Raw genomic sequence first — 23,835 nt, 5'->3', positions numbered from 1 at the left:
TGGGAGGCGGAGGCTGCAGTGAGCCTAGATCATGCCATTGCACCCCAGCCTGGGCAACAAGAGCCAAACTCCATCTCAAAAAATAATAATAATAAAAATAAAGCAAACCAAACCAAACAAAAAAGCCTGGAGAGCTTTACTTGCTTTACCAAAAGATCACCTCAGATTTCTTCAAATATCTTGACCTGGTAGTGTATTTTAAAATTTCTATTTTAAAATTTATGAAAATGTCACTTTAACTTTTTTCGAATTAAATCAGTAGTCTTGGTTTGAAGACCTTGCTTTGTGCTTCAGATTATAACTTTTCAGTGAAATTCTCCCAACCTTCCCTTAACCCTTAATTCAAACTGGAAATCGTTAGCTGTGCTAAAATGTTACCTGGCACTCTCAGTCAGTGACAATGTTACCTAGTCCTTGGCTTAATTATATGGCTGGACTGAGCCTTTAAGCAACCAGTATAGCTAGGAGTAGGGATCAGCAATGGGAATGCAGATATTTGTGGAATCGTAACTTTTCATTGTAATCAACCCAGTCCCAAAAAATGATCATCTAAGGAAAGCCCAGGAGCCATATACCTGTTCTTAAAGCCAGTGGAAAGCAGGTGGCCACGACTCCTCTTTCTGCTGAGCTATCAAGTTCTTTGACTTTTTGTTGTTTGTTGAAATGTGCATCATAAACCTCTATCATGAACATGAGGTGTGTTGTGTGGGGAGCTTATGTTGCCATATGTTTTCCAACAGAACTACTTGGCCCACGAGGAGCTTTTGATTGCTGTGGAAATGTTGTCTGCTGTTGCTTTACTAAACCAGGCCTTGGAAAGCAACGATCTTGTGTCTGTGCAGAATCAACTCAGAAGCCCCGCAATAGGCTTAAACAATCTGGACAAGGCATATGTGGAACGGTAAGGAACATTTTCCAAACCTTCTTTCAATGCAGAAATGCATGTTTGGCAGATCTTACAAGTGAGGAATTTGCCTGTTGGTGGAGAAATCCATATACCATGCTCATGTTTCTTGAAAACTAGTCTGTTTTAAGAGTCCTTCTAATTAGTATCCTTGTTTACAGTATTCCTTCTGGGGAACAAGAAGAATCAGAAAGTGATCATCCTGTGGCAATTAATAAATGACTTTGTCGTTGGCAAAGATTATTTGATAGGCTGAAAATAAAGGAACTATTGGAAACATAGCTTTCCTTGGGCGTCTTTTGGAAACCGCAGAATGTAGAAGAGTTGGAAGCAACTTTAATAATCATCCAGTCCAATTCTTTTATGTCACTGATGCAGAAACAGAATCCGGGTTATGGACCTAAAATTGGGCAGTTGGGCCCCAAACTCCACTCTTCTGATTATTAAGCCAAAGAAATCCTGAGACCACAGTGGGTCATGGCAGTGGGTAACAACATCCATTTATCTTTCATTTCATGTTTCTGAAGTGTGCTACCAGATAGTACAACTGATAGCATTATTATAAAACACTATAGCAGATCTAGAGAGAAAATCAAATGGCCAGAATTGGGAGCCAGATGAGAGAGTCGCTGAGATAAAAGCCCCAGTTAAAATGAGTGAATCTTGGATTCTTGTAACCACCAGGGGGAGATGTCTGCACAGATCTTGACAAAAGCTCTTTTCAGCTACTGATTTTGGAACGGCTCTAATAGGCAGGTTGGCTGATTCTCTTGGGTCATGTACAGTTGCCAAGGAAAAACCAGAGATTTCTTAGGTTAAACAAATGGTATTTGACCACTTGTCTGTGTAGTGAATGGCCAAAAAGTAATGGAAGGATGGTGGGTTTTCCTTGTTTTTAGTCTTTTTGGAGAAACTAATTCTCTTGTTCTACTTAAATTTGGCCATCTGGTTCATATGACTCCTTAGAGTGTGTTTGCAAGGTAATTTATATCTACCGCCACTGTTTCTGTTAATTGTTAATGGCACCATTCTCTCCTGTAAGCTTAGAAACCTGAAGCTCAATTTGAGTTTCCCTCTGCCCTCAGCTGGGCACCCTTGTGCTCTAAAGAGCCTGCTGTCAGTAGCCAGTCTATGTGCCTTATACCTCTGCAAGATGTTTCCATTTCCCTGCAACCACCCTCACTTAGACTTCTCACTTTTGCTTCTGTAGTAACCCCTAAATTGGTCATCCTACTTCTTTTCTCTCCCCGTTCATTAATCATTCCTACCTAACCAGGCTTTGCCATACTTTCTCAGTGCTAGAGTAGAAGACAGACCCGGTCAATCCCTTATGAAGCTTACAGGCTAATGGGGCATCTTGGTGAGATAACAGTCAAGACTATTCCACATATTTAGCATCCCTGGCAACTGTCCTCCACATGACACTAGCCCCTGACTCACCCATTCTGATGATCAAAAATGCCTGCTTCTTCATTTACAAATACCCTTAAAGAAGTGGTCCCATTCTATTTGAAAACCATATTTATACCTGTAGTTTCCAGCTGGGACCTACAGATGGAGCCTCACAGTTCGAGTGTTCTGTGTGAAGAACTTTTAAAATGTGTTTTGAATTTTTTTTTTTAATTTAAATACATTCTGGATCTGGAAGACCCAGTACTGACATGGGATTTAAGGGCCCACTTGGGTTCTTGTATTGACACTTGTATTGGCCCCAAATGATCTTCTACAGCCTTGGCATTTTACTTCCAAAGTCAGCATCTTAACTTGGGATCTTGGAATCCCAGTTTTGCAGATTATCAAGTTTGAGAAACACGGCTCTGTCCAGGGCATCTCCCCATAGAATGCAGGTTCTTCATAGCACAAGTGTGCTGTGCATGGCTACCTTGACAAATTCATGCAAAGTCTCTCCCTATTCACCGTGGCTTCTACTCTTGGGGCTGTGTTTGCCCAGAGAGATTATTTTGTCTAATTCTCACAAAAGTATTGTATGGGTTAACATTAGCCTTGGGCATACACTGTTCCCATATTAACTGTTCTAAAATGTAACCCTATTCATAATTCTGTTTGATTGTTCCTTGTTCACATCCGAATTAAGAACAGACTTCTCATTCTAAGCATGTTGCTCTGACCTTACCTCCAGCTCCATCCCTACTCGTATTTTGCGCTTTAGCCAAGTCCAAGTGTACTTTCTGGTCTCTGCGTTCCTATGCGTGGTCCTCTCACCATCAGGAACTTGGTGCCTTTACCCAGCTCAGCTAAACACAGTATTGGAGCTTCTGAGCCCTGCCTACCATACATTATGTTCTGTGAGGTATATCCGTGCTTCTCCCCACCCCAGCATCTGATGTTATCTCTCCTGGGAGGTAGCATGATGTGGTTAAAGGAGCATATGCCTTGGAACCAAAAATATCTGAGTTTGACCCTCCCTAACTAAGCCTTTTTCCTTCGTCTATAAAGCACAAAAACAAAAGAAACAAAAGCCCCACTCTGCATTTGCAGAACTGTTTTGAGGATTTAGTGTTTGGTTCAGTGCCTGTCCCAGGGAGGGTGCTCCACCAATAAGGGTTTCCTTCCACTTCTTGCTTTGAACCCCATTATATCTACTCTTATAGACTCTTTAACGGCCCTTCCTGTGCTCTGCTTTTATACCTTTTTGGAATTTTTGTCATCTTACCCACTGGTCTGAAAGCATAAAGGCTGCACCTTTTTCCTCCTAATATTCCTGTAGTGCCTGCCATGTTTTACATGTAGTAAGTGCTCACAAACATCTGCTGAACTAAATTGGATTACTGATCTTCTCAGAGCTTCCCAGGTCTCTTAGATTAGTAGACTCCTTACTAGTCTGTCCATAGATGAGGTGAAGAGAACTGAGAGGAGTGAGAGGAGAGGACATTGACCTGTTTGGGTAAACTATGGAATATTTCCCAAAGTTGGTATCTTCAGTACTGGAGAGAAATACTCAATTGGAAAAGCCTGTGGAGCTCTCTTGTGTTACTTTTTTAAAAATTTGTTTTTTATTATTATACTTTAAGTTCTGGGATACATGTGCAGAACATGCAGGTTTGTTACATAGGTATACACGTGCCATGGTGGTTTGCTGCACCCATCAACCCACCATCTACATTAGATATTTCTCCTAATGCTATCCCTCCCCTAGTCCCCCACCCCCTGACATGCCTCAGTGTATGTTGTTGTTCCCCTCCCTGTGACCACATGTTCTCATTGTTCAACTCCTACTTATGAGTGGGAACATGTGTTGTTTGGTTTCTGTTCCTGTTAGTTTGCTGAGAATGATGGTTTCCAGCTTCATCCATGTCCCTGCAAAGGACATGAACTCATCCTTTTTTATGGCTGCATAGTATTCCATGGTGTATATGTGCCACATTTTCTTTATCCAGTCTATCATTGATGGACATTTGGGTTGGTTCCAAGTCTTTGCTATTGTGAACAGTGCCGCAATAAACATACAGGTACATGTGCCTTTATAGTAGAATGATTTATAATCCCTTGAGTATATACCCAGTAATGGGATTACTGGGTCAAATGGTGTTACTTTTAAAATCTTTTCCTTTATAGCTTGTTTTTGTTCATTTCTAAAGAAATGATGGGTAGTTGTATTTCTTTCTGTGTTTATTTTTAACTTTCTCATTTCACTCCTGTTGGGTCAGCATTTAGACGTTAAGTGTATGGGATGCCCGTAAGGACTTTGCGCTTTTGGAATGGTCTCCATCTGTGAGGGACACTAACCAGTGCAAGTTACTGCTTATCCAAATCGTTATTGTGGTCAGTATTATTTATTATACATTACTAGTGTATTTCACATCTGCACTTGGCGAGGCCTCATTCAGCTACAGAAAATAAATTGTTACCACCATTTCCTATTTTTGAATGTTTTTCTCTCAAGCTACTCTCTATGGAAGATACTGCATGTCACCTTGAAGCATGCAGAATTTTGAAAAAGTTTGTCACAACCAAGAAAACAGTTTTAGACTTCATATAATGTTTCTTCTTTTAACCTCTGCAATTACTAGATCCCTAGGGACTATTCAGAATTCAAACTGCAGAGTGACTCATTATGTACACAGAAGATTGTTGTTCATTGCCCTGGTACAAAGACATAAAAGCACACTAAACTATCTAGTTTTATTACTTTTGGCTGGAATAGTTCATGTTAGCCTATGGTTGTAACATTGGTTCTGTGAAAATTGGAAAGTGGGAAAATTGATAATTGAGAAGTAAAAGTTTCTTAATATATCAGTATGAGTAAGTTTTTCCCTGAAATTTCCCCAGGCAGAAAAAAAGTAATTGGAGTGGTTGACTAAACTGTATCTTCCAGAGGGCTATGCACAGTGAGAAGGGTCATTGGTCATAAACGGTGGGTGAGAGGGCCATTTTTAATTTTAATTTTATTTTTTTATGGAGACAGAGTCTCCCTGTGTTGCCCAAGCTGGTCTTTAACTCCTGGGCTCAAGCGATCCTCTCACTCAGCCTCCCAAATTGCTGGGATTACAGGTGTGAGCCACCACGCCAGGCCTAAGAGAGATTTTTGAGTATTGGCTAGGAGCCTTTGGAGAAATGGGCAGGTGAAAAGGAATTTCAGTATATCCTGGTTTAACTCATGTGCCACCTCTTCAGGACAACATACGGTAAAGATTGTGCTACTCAGCAAGGTTTCTGGAACTGCATTTGCATGTTATCTGATTGCTCAGTGTCATATTAGGCCTCAAAGTGGCTCTATATTAGGGTTGTAGTAGAAAAGGTCTTTTAAAACTTAGATTTTGGAAGGAACAAGAGAAATAATGAAAAGGACCCTTGATGATAGAAAGATTGAGAACCATAGTAACTCTGAATTTTGCCCTGTAACAATCATCTGAAGACTGAGAAGAACCAAGACATACAAAGGGGAGGAAAATTAGTAACTAGGGAAAAGTAATTTCACAGACTTGAAAGTTTCCAGTTTTGCTTGAGTTAGGTACAAGTTTCGATTTTGAAGAGCTTTCATTAAACAGAATTTGTTCATAAAAATACTTTAAGAAAACACCATTAGTACAAGTAAGCCTGGTATATGTTGACAGAGCTACACAAGACAATTTTATTTGCCTTTCTACTCTTTGTCTAACCTCATAACAACTACGTTTGACCATGTGTCATAGTTGAGAAACATAACATGAACAAAGAATGAATGTCTCTGATTAACATCATGATTATTTTCTCTTCCACAGTTATGCAAACACACTACTCTCTGTTAAACTAGAAGTTTTATCCCAAGGGCAAGATAACTTAAGCTGGAATGAAATTCAGAATTGTATTGATATGGTTAATGCTCAAATTCAAGAAGAAAATGACCGTAAGTATAAGACACTTTCCTTCTCTAGCATAGTGGGAGAAGAAGGTATCTGGACAACTTAGTTTTCTAGGTTAGGGCTTTAAGTTTTTGCTCAAGGAACTTTGTGAGAGCAAACTCCGCTAATATGCATACCTTTATTTATAGGTAGATTTTATGCCTATACCACTGTACCAATATGTTATAAACATTACAAAGCCTACACAAGAATTCATAATAGAATAAAATACACAAGTAAAAGGCCTGATTTTTCTGGTTATTTGTACTTCAGAGACAGCTAAATACAGAGACAGCTAAATAACTCATATTTTTAAGCACCCAATTTTATTTTGACCTTTTATTTGGGCATCTTTTTTTCTGAAATATGACACGATTTTTCTGCCCCACAAATGGAGGAATTGGAACACAATCTAACTGTTGCTTAATGATCACAAATCATGGTGATTTGCTGTGTTTCTAGAAATTATGAGCTGCCAGCATGAAAGCATACCAACCTCAAGAAGATATGCCCTGAAACATGCTTTCTTGAATGTCAGCTTGCTGCTTTATCATTTGCATCTTGCTTATGAAAATAGAGTGAAGAATGAGGAGCTATGTAGCTTCTGCAGTCCATACATTCACTGCTTTTCTGTAGTATGCATTACCAAATTCAAGCTTCAAGCTGTGTTTTCCACCATGAAAACAAAGCAACACCATCTTCTGTGGCTTATGAGCTTTTGACTTGTCAGCAACAGTGGGTGAGTGTTGCTAAAATCATTGATCTCTCCTCCACCTTGCAGCTTTGACTTTTCTAACTCATTTGCTCCAAGCTCGCGGACAGAGTGGGCAGATACTTCTCGCACAGTTTATTATGTTTTATTCTAGTGTGTTTGGGTAAGGTCTTAGGTCTGGTCTTCTAATGCTGTATTTAACTTAGGAATACTAAGATCACTCTTGAAATAAAACATATGACTTTGTTAATTAACTGCATTTGCAAAGTTTTCTTCTTTTTCTTTGCTGTTTCCTGTGAGTGCTGGGCCAAAAGTCAAGGACAGTTTTGGTTCTTGTTTTTTAAACATATTCTCACTTTAAGCCCCTACTATAAAACAGGATCCAGGTGTGCTACCCTATATAAGGTACCATGGATGTACCACTGTTACACTGATCCCTGGACACTTTCATTTTGTCCTTTTCAAGTTGTGCACAAATCTAAATTTCTTTCGAGGCGGCACAGCTTCCTGTTGCCTCTGCATTTCCTTTCAGTGAAGCATTTAAAGTCTCTGCAGTGAGACGGCTTGCTCACACCCCACTTAGCTCTTTTCTGATACTTGGCTTGGGAGTTTATGGTTCTTGCCAGACGTTAGTCAAGGTGCAAGCTCTAATTTGAGCAGATGTTCAACATCATCAGGTGGGGGTTGGGGGACCACCACTGCTCCTAGTGTCCTGCTACAGAGCTCAGTCCCCCAGGCTTCTGCCCTCCTCCACAACCTCCGTCTTAATGCTCTGAATCTCCTTTAGCAGTGGTTTGGTTGCTGCGGCAACTGGAACCCAAGAAGTAGGACTCCTTTCTTTTGGTAGGCAAAACAAAGACTCACGTCCCATCTTTGCTTTCTAACTTTTCCCCCAATTCTTGGCAACACCCATGCTTCAGTTCTGCTTTGGTTATTTCTGTATGTGCTGCTTACACAAATGAAGGTATGTTAGTTCTTAGTGCTGAAAGATTGTAGAGTTGACATTGATTAAAAGGGGGAAAATGCCAGTTTTGTTCTTGGCTATCAAGTACAGCCTTTGCTTTATTTGATTACTGGGGGAAAAAAAGCAAGTAACATTTGCATAACTTAGAAAATAGTCTTTTGTAAGTAGATATTATTTTTAAGCAAAAATCTCATTTGATTGCTGTGGCTTTTATCTATCAAGGTAACAGCACTACTAAGTTATTCTCCCTAGGACATTTCACACAGCCACTATAACACTTCTGTTAAATATCTTGTCATAAAGGACATATACCATAACCAGAAAAGGTATTTCAGACACTAATATTTCCTTTCTGGAATTTGGGAACTTTTAATACAGAGTATTTAATTTATCTGCGTCTTGGTTTTATTTTTTTCTTTTGTCAGAATGAGTTCCTGAAGTATTGAGTTTGATATCATGTTTAGGCAATTCTTCAAAATCTAAAATTTCTAAAATACACCATTGTAACCAGGCAGGAATTGCTCAGTATAGTAATTAAGTCATCTGAGGAGCTGAGAATTTTTCATGGACGTTTTGAAGGTGCATTACTCTTGCCTCCCCACCTTATTCTTGCCACATGCTCTGAGATCTAATTCCATATCTGAGTTGTGATGTGGGTGAGGTAAGCAGCTTATGGAAAATGAGAAATATAGAAGGTGAATTTAATGGAGAAGCTAGCTGCTGAATGCATTTCCTCAGGCTCTGTTGATTTCTTACTGAAAAGTTTACTTTTCCCAGTAGAACCATAAAGGAGCATTATTTTAACCTTATAGCCTACATCAGGAAGTTTTCTTCTTTAAGTTTTTGCTCTTTAAATTTGGTAGGTACAATTCTGTGTAGGTTACCTCATCTGCTGCCTCAAATACATGAACTCTAAAAGAACGCCCACTCTCTTGTGGACTAGAATGTTATAGTAACATGTGTTGATGTAAAGAAGTGGACCATGGGCTGAGTGAAGCTCAGCAATCTTTGTTCAAATAGGATTTCCCTTTTATTTATAAACAGAGGAAGTGATGCACATGTTCCCAGAGGGCTTCTGGGTAATCTTTCAGCTCCTATGATGTCATTCACTATGACCTCAGCAGCTTGTATTCTTAGAAACGCAGCGGACAACAACTTTAGCAGGTGATTTCAATCAAGTCAGCTGAAATGCACTCACTTCCAGGTGATCGGCCTTGGTTCTGTTAAGACCATTTTTGGATGGGGTGTTTTAAAGGTATTTAGAACAGCTTACCCAAGGGGGGGTGACCAGAGAATGGCACTAAATATTCCATGCACTCCAGTTTATAAATCCTATAGGGTAAAACGACAGTACCTTGTATATAGATAATACTTAGACTTTCCAGAGTTCTCTCAATGTTTACAGATAATATAACCTGCACATTAGAGAAATACTTCTGCTTTTTCTTCAAACATATTTAAGTATTATAGTCTGGAATGATTTCTAGGAGTTTTGGATGGTTTCATTCTTCTTACAGGTAAATCTTTTCATTCTTAACGAAGTGGTGGTTATGGGCTCATCTATTCAAGAAATATTTAGCTAAATATTTTACCTTTACTTGAATGTCAAGCTGGAGATACTTTTTTTAAAAATGAGAAGTACTCATTCTATTTCATGGCATATCACAGTTGTGAAGTGACGGGTGATCATTTTAGACAAAATTTAATGGAAAAAATGAGAAATATGAAGTTTGACCTTAAAAATGCTTATATTCTAAGCTTATTGTTCTTTAATATCTAGTTTCTTTAACAGTTCTGATCCATCAGTACTAACCTAGGAAGCAAAAGCTCCTTGGCAGTGTGTGTATATGTGTGTTTTATATATATATATATATATATATGTGTGTGTGTGTGTGTGTCTGTGTGTGCGTGTCTATCTAAACGCATTTTTTTATGAATGGATGATAGTTTATTTTTTAATAATAGGGTATTGAGAAGTAACCTCCAGATAGATCCGTTTCATTAGAATTGTAAAAAGCTTTTCAGGTTTCATAGTTCGACTTCTGTGCTTTTCATTTGTGAACCCTATAGTCAGTCTTGTTCTCTCTTTCTCTCTCTCTCTCTCTCTCTCTCTCTCTCTCTCTCTCTATATATATATATATATATTTTTTTTTTTTTTTTGGTGGGGGGAACAGAGTCTTACTCTGTCACCCAGGCTAGAGTGCAGTGGTGCAATCTTCACTCACTGCAACCTCTGCCTCCTGGATTCAAGCGATTCTCCTGCCTCAGCCTCCCAAGTAGCTGGGACTTGAATAGACATTTCATTTCTTTAAAGATGATGTACAAAGGGAAAATAAACACATGAAAAGATGCTCAAAATCATTAGTCACTAGAAAAATACAAATCCAAACCACAGTGTGATACCACTTCACACCCACTAGGATGGCTGTAATAAAAAAGAAAATAACAAGTGTTGGTCAGAATGTAGAGAGCTACTCAGGAGGCTGAGGCACAAGAATCACTTGAACACAGGAGGCAGAGGTGGCAGTGAGCCAAGATCATGCCACTGCACTCCAGCCTGGGGGACAGAGCAAGAATCTCTCAAAAAAAAAAAAAAAAAAAAAAACCAGCAGCTGGGACCTTGATAGAATTTGCATTGAATCTGTAGATCAATTTAAGAAGTATTTCCATCTTAACATATTAAATCTTCCAATTCATGAACATTGGCTATCTTTTCATTTCTTTAAGTTTTTTCCCATGGTGTTGTATAGTTTTCAGTGTACATGTCTTATGTTTCTTTCATTAAATTATGTCTAAATATTTATAATTATAATGCATTTGTAGTTGCACTCTGTTATGAATCGAATGTGTTCTTAATTTTATTTTCAGATTGCTTATTATGAGTGTATAGACACATAATTGGTTTTGTGCTTGCATCTTGCATCCTATAGCCTTGCTGTACTAGTTAATTAGCCTTTTGCAATCGGTGATACTAGAGAAGTTATAATGTACTGTGACTTAAAAGGAAAACTGCTTCTTCATTTTCTAGGAGTTGTAGCTGTAGGGTACATCAATGAAGCTATTGATGAAGGGAATCCTTTGAGGACTTTAGAAACTTTGCTCCTACCTACTGCGAATATTAGTGATGTGGACCCAGCCCATGCCCAGCACTACCAGGATGTTTTATACCATGCTAAATCACAGAAACTCGGAGTAAGTTTTAGTATATCTGTTTCTTTTAAATTTTACAGGCTGGGTGGCAGAGGGAGGGAAGGAGGAGGATTTGACCCATTTATGTTAAATCTCATGAGCTTCTTGTCCCAACAATTACCCATGAATCAGAATGGAAATAATAGAGCTGTTATTTTCCTGGTAACAAGCATTGGGGGAAACCAGCTCTAGAGCTATTTATTGCTTTAATTCTTTGACTAAAAACTCGGTTGTAGGTGAGTTCTTGTTCAGAGTTCAATTCATTGACTATTTCCTTAGTAGATACTATGTGCACAAGTCAGTCCATAGCTTCTGGTAGAGAAGATGGGGATACAGAGGAACACATAATACCATTTGAATGTTCTCTGACCTTATCTTCAAAATGCTTAGAAACTGATTGAGGCAGTGGACATTGTCACATGGAACAGTTAAGTAATAGTAAAGATAAGGGTGTGCAAAGTGTCAAAATGAGAGATACACAGATTGATTCATGGATGTTTGAGATTGTCGGGGACTAGAATCCTAAGAGAAGTTGGTGTGGAGGTAGAGCAGAAGCTGTCCTCTCGAAGACTAGTGGCTTTTTCTGAGTACAGAGCTTGCACCGCTATTATAAGGAGCCCCACAAAGACTGGCCTCTGTGATAAGGCCAATGGGCTGAGTGATGAGGCTGATATGATCTGTCACCTAAGAGTGGGAGTGATGCCACCTGGGACCTAGCTACTTATGGCTGCCATGTCTTCAGGTGCAAACCCAACTGAAAGGGCGGTCATCTCCTCTGTCTAGGTCTTTAGAACCTAGGAACTGCCTCATTCGAAACAGGAAAAACATCCTTGGTTAATGCAAACATTTATTGAGAACCTACTATTTGTCAGGCATGATATTAGATATTCATGTGTATCATCTCATTTAATCATCACAACAATTCATAACAGCCTTCTGAACCATTTTGCCATCATTATTGCCGTCTTACACATAATGAAACCAAGATTAAGTAACTTGTTGAAAGCTATCTAAAATGTGACCGGGCACAGTAGCTCACACCTGTAATCCCAGCATTTTGGGAGGCCAAGGCAGGTGGATCACTTGAGGCCAGGAGTTCAAGACCAGCCTGGCAAACATGGTGAAACCCCATCTCTGCTAAAAGATAAAAATAAAAAATAAAAAATTATCCAGGTGTGGTGGCTCACACCTATAATCCCAGCTACTTGGGAGGTTGAGGGACAAGAATCTCTTGAACCGAGGAGGTAGAGGTTGCAGCGAGCTGAGATCGCACCATTGCACCCCCACCTGGGTGACAGAGCAAGGCTCTGTCTCGAAAATAAATAAATAAAATAAAATAAAACAAAATCAAGCTATCTAAAAGGTAATTAGTCCTGAGACTACCTGCAGCTCAGGTCTGTCTGATTCGGAAACGTTATAATTATGTATTAAGGCAGATGGGAAAAGATGTTTATTGCAGCTTTGTTTGCAATCACAAAACATGAAAAACAACCTAAATGTTGTTAAGCAAAAAAAAATCATGCTGTGATGTGCACATAGATGGAATATAGATAGGCTTGTGTATGTGTTGGGGGAGGGGCGCACACACTCTTACACGTGTCTAAAATATTTCTGGAGGGAGGATACCTTCTGGAAGGTGAACTGGAAGGCTAGTATGGATGGGAGATTTATTTTTCACTCCGTTTTTGTACTGCTTGGATTTTTAAATTTTTTAAGGAGTGTATGTATTAAATAATTACTGTTTCTAAACTTTTAAAAACCAATGTAAATCCTGTCCTCACTACTCCACTGCCTCATTGAAGGTGGAGAAATGTATCCCCCATGGTGGCGCCCTCTGCACTGCCAGCCTTCCAACAGGAATGGCAGTGGCATTGCCTGACCCTCCTCACTTTGCCAAGCGCCCCCACTCACATCAGTCTTTCTCATTTAAGCCTCATACCACCTGTGGAATGGGTGCTGTCTCATCTGATGTGAATGAGCCTGAGGCTCAGGGCGAATGCCTGGCCAAGGTACAGCCAGTGAGTGGGAGAGTGAGGACTCATACATAAGCCTGGAGTCCATACATCCCAGGGGGAGGAGAGTGGGCCTTCTCCACAGGAGTCCTTTGAAAGAAGCCTCTGAGTGCCCACACCATGCCAGCTCTGTGTCAGGCATCCTTTCTAGGTGTGGAAACAGTAGCTTTCATGGTGTGATTAGAGCATTAATATGGAGCCTAGGGATCTGGGTTCTAGTTCAGGCGTTAAACCACTGTTAGACTATAGTTAGAGGTTTGAAATATACTGGCAATTACTAACAGATTTAAACAGATTTAAAATACTGCAGGTCCAAGCAATGAATCATATTTGGTTAAATTCCTGTTTTTAAGCAGTTTTCTTTCTCTGTTCATTGACTTTGAAACTTTCTTTTCTCAGCCAGTTCTTTTTTCTTGGAAAAATCCTAATTCTGTTGTTTGGCAATGTCTTTAATGTCTTTGTTTTTCCCCTCTGCTTTTTTTTTTTTTTTTGGAGACAGGATCTTGCTATGTTGCCCAGGCTGGTCTCAAACTCCTGGGCTCAAGTGATCCTCCCACCTCAGCCTCTCAAGTAGCTGGGATTGTAGGCACAAGCCACCACATTCAGCATCCTCTACTATTTTGATTCCTAGAAGTTTCCAGTTGTGTGTTTATGATGGTATTTCTGTGCCTTGTCTTCCCAAGTTCTGGCCTTGGAAAATAATATTAGAAAATTATATTGCTGGTATTATCAGTATAAAGTAAAACTGTGCCAAAGGGTACAGCCATTAAAGGTCACAATGGGTAACATCTTCATAGAATGGCTGCCCAGTTTTATCAAAGGTGGAGGACAGTAATGGAAGTTGGTGAAAATTCTGGGTCCTCTTTAGCAGTATGTCAAGTATAACCTTGTGTAGCTACAAAATTCCTTTTGCCTCTTGGAAAGAGACTTGAGTAATGGTCATGTTGACTTTAACACTTTTTCTATGTCTATTCACTGGGTGGTGTGTGCTATTTCACAATTGAAGGTTTTGCTTGTGAACATATGAGTTATACTCCACCAAAAAGTTCTGTTTTTCTCCTTGTATATACCATAAAAACTCTGTGCTTTTAACGAATATTGCTGTATTTTTTCCTTAGGTAAAACTGTGTTGTAATTGATGACTTAATTTTCAGAAGTCAGCTCCTTCCATTTAAGTTTCTATCTTCTTGAAACTTACTTTAGGTTTGTTTTTCATTCTCCCTTTAGTGTTTACCTGAGTTTTGCTCTTTGCATAACCACACACATATTATAAAGGGTCTTCATGTGGAAGCTTTTTACTTAAGTCCAATGAAATAGAAAACTGTGTACATTTAAAAATATGCATTTAAAATTGTTTTTTATTGTTTTGTTGGGCAGTATGAAATATACAGTCAAGGCAGATTCATACAGACTTGTAAAGTCATCTCAGGAATCTTTTATGCTTAAAGTTTCCTCAGCCCCATTTATATTCACTACTATCATTCACTCTTTACCACTAATATCTTCCCTGCTGTCTAATCACTAATATCTTCCCTCCTGTCTAATCACTGAGTTAAGGGAAAAATAGTCATTTACTTACAGGAATATAATGGGTATTAATAACAAAATTCCATTTCCCCATTAAAAGCTATGTCTAAGAAAAAAAATAGTGGAGGCATTATTTAAAACTTCTAAATGGCCTGGTGAGTATAGTCTTAGTTTAGCTTCCTTATTTTTTTGTATGCCCAACCTGAAATGATATCATCCCATATCATCACAGTATGTTGCTTTTTCAGTATGAAGTTAATGGGCTTTCCTGCTGTTTAACTGCTTTGAGATTTTAAAAATTCATTCAGCCACATAGTATTCAAAGCATGGAGCTGGGCACCGCAAAGACTTGGGCCTGGCATCACCCAGAAGCTCAAGGAAGGCAGAGGATGAGCACCTTCTCCATTATACTTGGTACTTGATTGTTCATGGAATTAAAATTTAAATATAAATGAACTATATATAAATGCCATAATAAAAAGTATACGAAAGTGCTTTGGAAGTACAGATAAGAAAAGTGACACTTCTAGCCTGAGAATCAGGGAAGAATGGTCCTTCCCAAGGACTTGAAAAAATGAACAGAATTAAGGCAAAGACGTTAGGACTAGCTTTTCAGTCTGAGGCAGAGTGGAGATATATCAGAGCAAGAGGTTTGGTTGGTGCCTATATCATAAGCAAGGTTTAATGGGAAGTGTGATTAGCAAGTTAGCCTTGAATGCCAGGCTAAAGATTTATGATTTATTATAGAAACAGTGGAGTTAGTGGAAACGTTTTAGTGATGTATCCTAACTGATATCTAAGGAAGATTAATCTGGCAGGACTTGTGAAGTGGAGGGTAGCCTGACAGTGGAGAGAATGGTTAGAAGGTAGAGGTGGCCTGGGCGTAGTGGCTCATGCCTGTAGTCCCAGCACTTTGGGAGGCTGAGATAGGAAGATCACTCGAGACCAGGAGTTCAAGACCAGCCTGGGCAACAGTGAGACTCCATCTCTGCAAAAAATAAAAAATAAAATTAGTTGGGTATGGTGGTGCATGCCTGTAGTCTTAGTTACTTGGGAGGCTGAGACAGCAGGATTGCTTGAGCCCAGGAGTTGGAGGCTGAAGTGAGCTATGATCAGGCCACTGCACTTCAGCCAGGTGACGAAGCGAGACACTGTCTCTATTTAAAAAAGGAAAAAAGAAGGCAAAGGTGAAACTAGATAAAAGACCCTGGTGAGGGACCCTACAAAGATAGAATCAGTTGATGAGTCAGCCACCAGCATGAGAGTCAAAAGAGACCAAAGAATAAAAAATGATGTCAAATGTCAAGGATGGCAATACCACTCACAGAAATAGGGAAGATGGTGATTTAAAGAGCTTGAAGTAGCAATAAGGCAAATGGAAATGTCATTTTCCATAGAGTTGGGATATCTTTTCTCCTGCATTAACATTTTTTAAATACTGATAAAGTGTTTTTAAAAATTACTAATGCTGGCTGGCTCAGTGGCTCACGCCTGTAATCCCAGCACTTTGGGAGGCTGAGGCCGGAAGATCACTTGAGGTCAGGAGTTCAAGACCAGCCTGGCCAACATGGTGAAACCCCGTCTCTACTAAAAATACAAGTATTTTTAGTAGCTGGGCATGGTGGTGTAATCCCAGCTACTTGGGAGGCTGACCTGGGAGGCAGAGGTTGCAATGAGCCAAGATAGTGCCACTGCACGCCAGTCTGGGTGATAAAGTGAGACTCAGTCTCAAAAACAAACAAACTACTAATGCTTTTGTAATGTTAGACCTTTGAAGCATATTTCTTAGGAGCTCGGAAATGGAGCTCCTTGCACTATGCTTATGTTGTTCGTGAAAACAGACATTCTCTGTGATGGCTGTCCTTGTTCTCTAAGATCATTTCACTATTTTGTAAGGTAAGCAGTGGAGTGATTTCTGGTTTTTGACATGAGAAAATAAAGGAATGGATCTAAGCAACTATTAAGGCTACCCAGGCACAAAGCTATGAGATATATAAAATATAAGCCATCAGTGTTGTTGTAGTAGTAGTTAGCATGGTGAATAATAAGAATAATATTGCTTGGAGCAAAGCAAATGGTAAAAATCACAAGGATGAGGAGACTCGCCTTAACATACCACAACCATCTATGATCGTATGCATTAAGTGTCCGGATGATGGCTGCGTAGCAGTAGATGATAAGCACAAATGGAATTAAGAATCCAAAGAATGCCAAGGAGATGAAGTAGTAGAGTTGGAAGGGAGATGAGGACTCGCAAGTGTTGTGAACATCATGGCAGGTGGTGATGTCTGGCTGAACAAGATAATATTCCTGCTTCAGGATGAAAAATGGCAGCATATATAAGAAAACTGTTGCCCACACCAGTCCACATGTTACCAAGGCATAGGTGTGCTTGGGCAGGCCCCGGTAGGTGAAAGGATGGACGATGGCCAGGTAGCGGTTGATGCTGATGCAGGCAAGGAGCAGAATGGAGCAGTACATGTTGCCATAGAAGATGACTGTGGTGGCCCGGCACAGGACCTCTCCAAATACCCAGTTGTTCCCATTGAGATGATAAGCTATCTTAAAGGGCAATGTAACACAAAAAAGAAAATCTGCAATGGCCAGGTTGGTGTAGAATACAGTGGTACAGATGGATCTGGTCCTGAAGAAAAGCATCCACAGGGTCACAGCATTGGCCGGGACACCAACTACAAACACCAGGAGGTAGATGGCAGGTATCAGTTTAGTACTTAAGGAGCTGGTCAGGTACCCTATGGTAGCATTTTTCACATGGAGATGTGAAGCACTTTCTTCAGGGCACTTAATTTTTACAGTAATCGTGGCTCCTGTCCAGCCTTCCAAGGCAGAAAAGGGGAACTCTTCAAAAGAATTTGGGGGAGCTCCACGAAAGGTCTTAACGGGTAAGGTTGGCTTTGCCAAGTTGTTTGTATCATTTTCCATGCCTGTAATGGAAAGAAAGTATTAACATGAATTTATAGTTCAAGAGAAAAGAAAACAGTGTGTTTAATTATTTATAAATAATTTCTGTGATTGTAGAATTTAAGATCATTTTTATTTTAAAAAGTTATTGTAGATTAGGCACTCAACAAGCATGTATTTAATACATATCATATGCCCCAGAACAACACTATCTTGTGCAGAAACAAAAACTAAATGATCAGTCCTTGTATGTAAAGTGTTTATAATACTGTTAGAAGAAACAAAAATAGCCCATCAGAACATTATAGGCATGTTGACTACAAACTATACAGGCATTCAGACAATACTTAATAGATTCAGATGTTTGAGCAAAATGTCAAGAAGAAGATGAACTTGAGCAAAGACTAGCAAGGTTCCTAAAAAGATGGAATTTAATGAGTAAGATTCTGCTGGTGGTGAATGGACAGAAGCATAGTGTGGGCTATCATGGGATCTGGGAATGCCAGATAAGTTGATTTAGAAAATTTTTATTGTACATTTATGTGTCAGTGGTGTAAAGTTTTAAATAAAATCCATTTCTATCTGTAAGTAACGCTACTCATGGAGAAGATGCATAAAAATGCATTGTCTTATGCTAATAAAGTGCAGCTGAGAAAGGAAATTGAAAGAGTGGGTGACAGCTAAATTCCTGAAGGGCCTCTAAACTGTCCTAAGAAATCATATGTCTATTCACAGATGATGGGATTGCACACACAGTTTTGAACAGAGGAATGACCATTGTGTTAGGCAGAATAGTAGCCCCCCGCAAAGATTCTACCTGCTAATTCCTGGAACCTACAAGTATATTCCTTTACCTAGCAAAAGGGATTTTGCAGATCTAACTTAGTTAAGGATCTTTTTTTTTTTTTTTTTTTTTGAGACAGAGTCTCACTCTGTCGCCCAGGCTGGAGTGCAGTGGCACGATCTCAGCTCACTGCAACCTCCGCCTCCCGGGTTCGCGCCATTCTCCTGCCTCAGCCTCCCCAGTAGCTGGGACTACAAGCGCCCGCCACCAGGCCTGGCTAATTTTTTGTATTTTTTTAGTAGAGACGGGGTTTCACTGTGTTAGCCAGGATGGTCTCGATCTCCTGACCTCGTGATCTGCCCGCCTCAGCCACCCAAAGTGCTGGGATTACAGGCGTGAGCCACCATGCCCGGCCAGTTAAGGATCTTAAAATGAGATTTTCCTGGATTGCCTGGGTGGGTCAAATATAATCATAACAGTCCATATAAGGGGAAGGTAAGAGGGTTGTCAAAGTCAGAGATTTGAAGACGCTATGCTGCTGGCTTTGAAGATGGAAGAAAGGGTCATAACCCAAGGAATGCAGGCAGATTCTAGAAGCTGAAAAAAGCAAGATAGCTGATTCTCTCCTAGAGCCTCCAGAATGAACACAACCCCACCAACAGCCTTGATTTTAAGACCTCTGATCTCCAGAAATATAATCTGTTGTTTTAAGCCACTCAGTTTGTAATGATTTGATATAGCAGCAGTAGGAAATGAATATAGCCGTTATTTTGACTTGTTTTTAAGATGACTTAGGTAATAGTGTAGAGAACAGATTGAAAAGGTAAGAAATTACAGGCAAGGGGACCTGATTTGGAGGCTACTGTCATCATTCATAGCTCAGTGAGTTACTGAGCTAGAACAGTGGTTATGGAAAGGCAGAGGCGAACACGTGAGACTCTGATGGCGGCTTAAAGGGACTTGGTGTCTGATTGGCTTTGGGGTGCTGTGAGGCAGAGGCAGGAAGCAATAATGACTCAGGTTTCTACTCTAGATGATTTGGAGGGAGAGGATGCCATTAACTGAGTTGGAGGGAGACAAGGAGACAGGATCGGGGAGAAGCTACAATCTGTTTTTAGTCTGACTGAGGATGAGTTGCTGGTGGAATATTAGTGTGTAAAATGTCCAGCAACTGGTTAGAAGACTGGATGTGGGTCCAAAATTCCAGGAGCCCAAATTAGAGGCATGATTTACTGTAGTCTGCATGGAGGCTCTCGTTTAATTTAATGGGAGTGGTTGAGATGGCCTAGGGGCAGTTATGAGAAGAAAGAATCCAAAGGTGGACTTTAGGGGTAATGACAGATTTTAAGGGAAGAGGAAACAAAGGAGGAAAAATCAGAAGATGAAATCGGTATGAGGACCTAAGAAGTTGGAAATGAATTCTTTAAAAGATAGAAACACATCAACTATATGCTATCAATATTTGGTGTTACTTGGCATGTTGATGTTAATAATCCTAATTCCTGCAATTTCAAAAACAAAATCTTAAAGCTCAAACCTGAACATTTATTATTATATAACTTTTTGTAACCCTTTCACATGTATAGAAAATAGATTCTCCCAGATTTCTAATGTTACCTTTAAGATAGACTTCTATGCTAAATATAAACCTCATTCTTATCGATTTAAAATGCCAGTACTCCGCCATTACGTCTTGTCCCATGGCCTCAAAATTCCTCCATATTGAATACTTGAAGTTAGTGTTTAGTAACCTATGTTTCATTCAGAGCCAGTTTCTCTTCCTGCTTTAATCTCTAGCAGTTAGCTCCCAGGTGAAATGGAAACCCTCCGCGTAAACCTGAGATTGCACAAGCTGAATTCACGGTGTAAAATAGAGGAGGTGTGTCCTAGTAACTGAGGAGTATGGAGGTGATCAGGTATCATTTAAGAAAAGGTAGATTAAAGAAAAGGAAAGAAAAATTTGGGAGGCAGCATTCTTCTATGCCTGTATTTAGAGGTGATCTTTTTTTTTTTTTTTTTTTTTTTTTTTGAGACGGAGTCTCGCTCTGTCACCCAGGCTGGACTGCAGTGGCGCGATCTCGGCTCACTGCAAGCTCCGCCTCCCGGGTTCACGCCATTCTCCTGCCTCAGCCTCCCGAGTAGCTGGGACTACAGGCGCCCGCCACTACGCCCAGCTAACTTTTTGTATTTTTAGTAGAGACGGGGTTTCACCTTGGTCTCGATCTCCTGACCTCGTGATCCGCCCGCCTCGGCCTCCCAAAGTAGAGGTGATCTTTGAAGCTGTGTTGTGTGACACACAAACCCTTCCGCTCAGTTTTGCATTTTGGAAAAGTTCTTGCATCTGACATCACCCAAAGAGAAGTGCCTTTAAAGATAGGCACAAAGTTAGAGAATGGTGCCTGAAGAGCATGCCATACAAGTTATTAGCCTGATTTTTAAAAGTTGTTAAAACCAAGTGTTTGTCCGTTTTCAGAAAATTTCTGGGATTTAGCAAGACATCATGCCTCCAGACATGCCAAACAGTGCCTGTGTTTTGTGGAAAAGTTGATTTGATTCCATTTTCCGTGAGAATGCCAGATCTGGGTCCACTTAAATAAGTCTTTCATTCCTCAGAGCCTGGTTTTCCTTATGAACTGTACTCATTGTTAAATTTTTTTTATTGTATTTTAATTCTTTATAGAGGCTTCCATTGGGCATAATATTTCGGAAATGTTTTTCTATCTGGGAAAAGGCCTTGAAGAACTGATCCAAAGGGAATGAACTCCGGCCTCTCAGGGGTGTCCAAGGGAGAGAATACAGTCATGGATTCATAGTTTCTCTTTCTAGTTGAGCCAGTAAAGCCCCTTCCTCATCCCTCTTTTCCGTTTATCTCTAGAGACAGAAACTAAAAACCATGGCTTCAGGCTGCTAAAAGCCTAAAACAAAACAAAACCAGAACGAAATAAGGCAGGTTGGACAAGCTTGCTTCATTCTTCCTTCACATTTCTCCCCCACCCCATGGAAGAAAGCAAATTCACTGCCTCTTCGTTTCCTTCAGAGGCCCCCGTTTTCACCTCCATCAAACCCTACTAGCGTCTTGAAGGAACCACCCCCGAAAACCTTGCTTCTTTTACAATTCTGCTTCTCAACATATTGGCCCATCTACTCCCAGAAAGAGCGTGCACTTATTATATTCATAAATCCCACATGTGCTTACTGCGAATCACCACAGATTCTCTTAGAGCTCTCTGCAACAGCTCAGGGATTCCAAATGTGAATTTAAGCAATGTTCCTTTAGAAAGCATTGATTTCTGTTTTTGTTTCCCTTGCTATGTCCAGTCTTTGCCTCTCCCACTCCTAACAATGTTGACTGGAGTGTGTGACCTAACAAAGAGTAACAGGTACAGACCTATCCCAAATTTGTTATTTTTGGAAAAAGCAGGAGGTTTCAGGCTAACATTGTGATGGGTAAAGTGGAAAGTACATTCAAAGTTGAATAATAGTATTTGGGAGACCTTACTTTTAAAATTAAAAAATCATATATGAGGGTAGGGAGAACTCCCCACTGAAAGTCAAAAAAGGTCATTCATTTCGGAAATACTGACTTATTAGCATTGCCAGCTATTGAAAGCAGATGACTTTCTCTTTCTGGCAGTATTCTTGTTTCTCCCATTTATGTCTCACCAAGAGGTTTAAACACAGGATATACATTTTAATCCCTTGAAAAAGTGCCATCTTTGCTTAACCAGAAGAGAAATTCTTACAAACACAAAAACGACTTTCAAAATTGCTCCCTGACTTAATTGTAGACATCTAAAATCTTGAATACGCCACACATTTTTAAACATCAGGAGGGAACACTTAGTCTATGACCAGGTTTGAATAGAGTGAATGAACTATAGATGTTCATTTCCATGATTCTACCTTTTAATAATAAAGATCAAACTGCCTTTGGGGTTTACAGTTTGTGTGAGATGCAAAGAAACCTAGGTTCAGTTGACTCTTAATTGGTAACAGAAACCCACATCCCCATCCTACCCCCTGAGAAAATTGCTTACCACTCTGACAAAAAGTGGGCAACAGAAGCAGGAGGCCAGCAGCTGCAAAGATGAGGGCTTTCATTTTGATGACCTGAGTCCCGTCTCTTAAACGTTATGAAATCTGTAAAATCATGGAGCACAATTTCACCTCAGTTCCATGTGTCAGCAGCAAATGGAAGCCTTGGTCTGTCTGTAGAAGTTTGCTCTCCTGTGCCGTGCAGGCAGGAAACTTGCCCTGGTCCTCCGCAGGGAAAGGATGTAATCCACTCGATGCTTCAGTAAGCATGACTCAGGCCAAGCCTCTGAACGTGTTACGTTATCCCTGGAGAAAGGCATTTAACTCTTACCCACCCCCAACAATCTATTCTGAATAGGTGCTGTAATTCTCCCCTAGTATATTTGCATTTAAAGAATGGCAGAAATTACACAGGCCTTTACAGAACTAAGCCAAAAACAGATGTTGAGCAGCAGTAAGTTTTGAATCTGTCCCACATTTCATTTCTTATCCATTTTAAAAATGCAGTTCCAGAGTGTAATTTCTACTTAATAAATTATCCTTTCCTTTATCTTCCCAGCTATTTCAAATCTTAATCCTTAAACACTTTACATAATTATAAATTAATCATGGAAAACAAACTTTTAAGAAATTCAAATTGAGCGGTGAATCACTTTGAAAATTTTCCATCAATGTAATATTGATTTCAGTTTGTCGTCAGTGCCTGGCCAGAACCTGGCTTTTGAGTGGTGGTGGTTTTTCTTCGCCGGGTGAGGATGGGGTTTGTTCAGGCTTTTTTTTTTTTTTTTTTTTGCCTTATCTTGATGTGTTTTGAGCCATTCAATAACCCTTAGGGTCAGATAACTGGAGGAACCTCCCAAACAACGCTGTTCAGTTAAACTAAAATCATAGCACATCATGAAAATGAGGACTCCCTTTATTCCATGAGTGTTGGTGAATAAGTCTACAATAAAATATTTTTAATAGTGGTAAAATATATGTAACATAAAATTTACTATCTTAACCAGTATTAAGTGTACAGTTCAGTAATGTTAAATACATTCACATTGTTGTACAACATATAAGCTTTTATGAATTGTTATATTCTGTAGAGTATGACTTAATATACAGTAAAAAAATGCATTATAACAGATTTTTCTGTAGTTAATAAAACTTAAACTTGAAGCCTGACCATCCCACAGCCTGCTCTTTACAAAATGCAGCAAGAATCAGAAAATACAAATTTCACATGAGACTTAAAGGCTAGGGATATGCTAGGAAGAAATTGATCTGCGGAAACCTTTCACATCTTGATTAAATTACATTAGACCAAGATTTTTACAAAGGTCAGTGTTTAATACTTCAGCTACATAATATATGGTTATACAAACTGAGATAGAATGTTATTATATTGCAGAAATATAAAACATAAAATATTGACAAAGGTTTTTTTGTTTCATTAGAA

The 23,835-nt window shown here is 39.6% G+C and overlaps 2 protein-coding genes across 6 annotated transcripts in view; one reads left to right on the top strand and one right to left on the bottom strand.

The window, feature by feature from the left end:
* IQGAP2 (IQ motif containing GTPase activating protein 2) overlaps nt 1-23,835 on the top strand; it is a 307,664-nt gene that overhangs the window by 198,219 nt on the left and 85,610 nt on the right. For 3 of the 5 annotated variants that reach the window (XM_019013491.4, XM_019013490.4, XM_055366992.2), the window contains 3 exons: nt 741-901; nt 6,127-6,251; nt 10,951-11,114. In XM_019013491.4, the coding sequence (XP_018869036.3) occupies nt 741-901; nt 6,127-6,251; nt 10,951-11,114 (450 nt within the window). Of the gene's footprint in view, nt 1-740; nt 902-6,126; nt 6,252-9,033; nt 9,178-10,950; nt 11,115-23,835 lie in introns of those variants that run through there. The other 2 variants (XM_019013493.4, XM_019013492.4) reach the window with 2 other exon arrangements.
* Nucleotides 14,464-22,682, bottom strand: F2RL2 (coagulation factor II thrombin receptor like 2). The gene is made up of 2 exons (XM_004058663.5): nt 22,394-22,682; nt 14,464-17,595 (listed from the first exon to the last, which is right to left on the bottom strand). Exons 1-2 carry the CDS (start codon nt 22,455-22,457, stop codon nt 16,535-16,537), a joined length of 1,125 nt encoding a protein of 374 aa, XP_004058711.1. The 5' UTR covers nt 22,458-22,682; the 3' UTR covers nt 14,464-16,534.

Source organism: Gorilla gorilla, chromosome 19 (assembly GCF_029281585.2).
Source record: "Gorilla gorilla gorilla isolate KB3781 chromosome 19, NHGRI_mGorGor1-v2.1_pri, whole genome shotgun sequence".
Lineage (NCBI taxonomy): Eukaryota > Metazoa > Chordata > Mammalia > Primates > Hominidae > Gorilla > Gorilla gorilla.
This window is presented reverse-complemented; position numbering and strand designations above follow the sequence as displayed.

What these genes read in the sequence shown, in the direction of transcription:
- F2RL2 (XM_004058663.5), bottom strand. Translation starts at nt 22,457, where the DNA reads ATGAAAGCCCTCATCTTTGCAGCTGCTGGCCTCCTGCTTCTGTTGCCC. An exon ending in GCCCACTTTTTGTCAGAGTG is followed by an intron (nt 17,596 to 22,393) that starts GTAAGCAATTTT and finishes TTTCCATTACAG; the next exon opens with GCATGGAAAATGATACAAAC.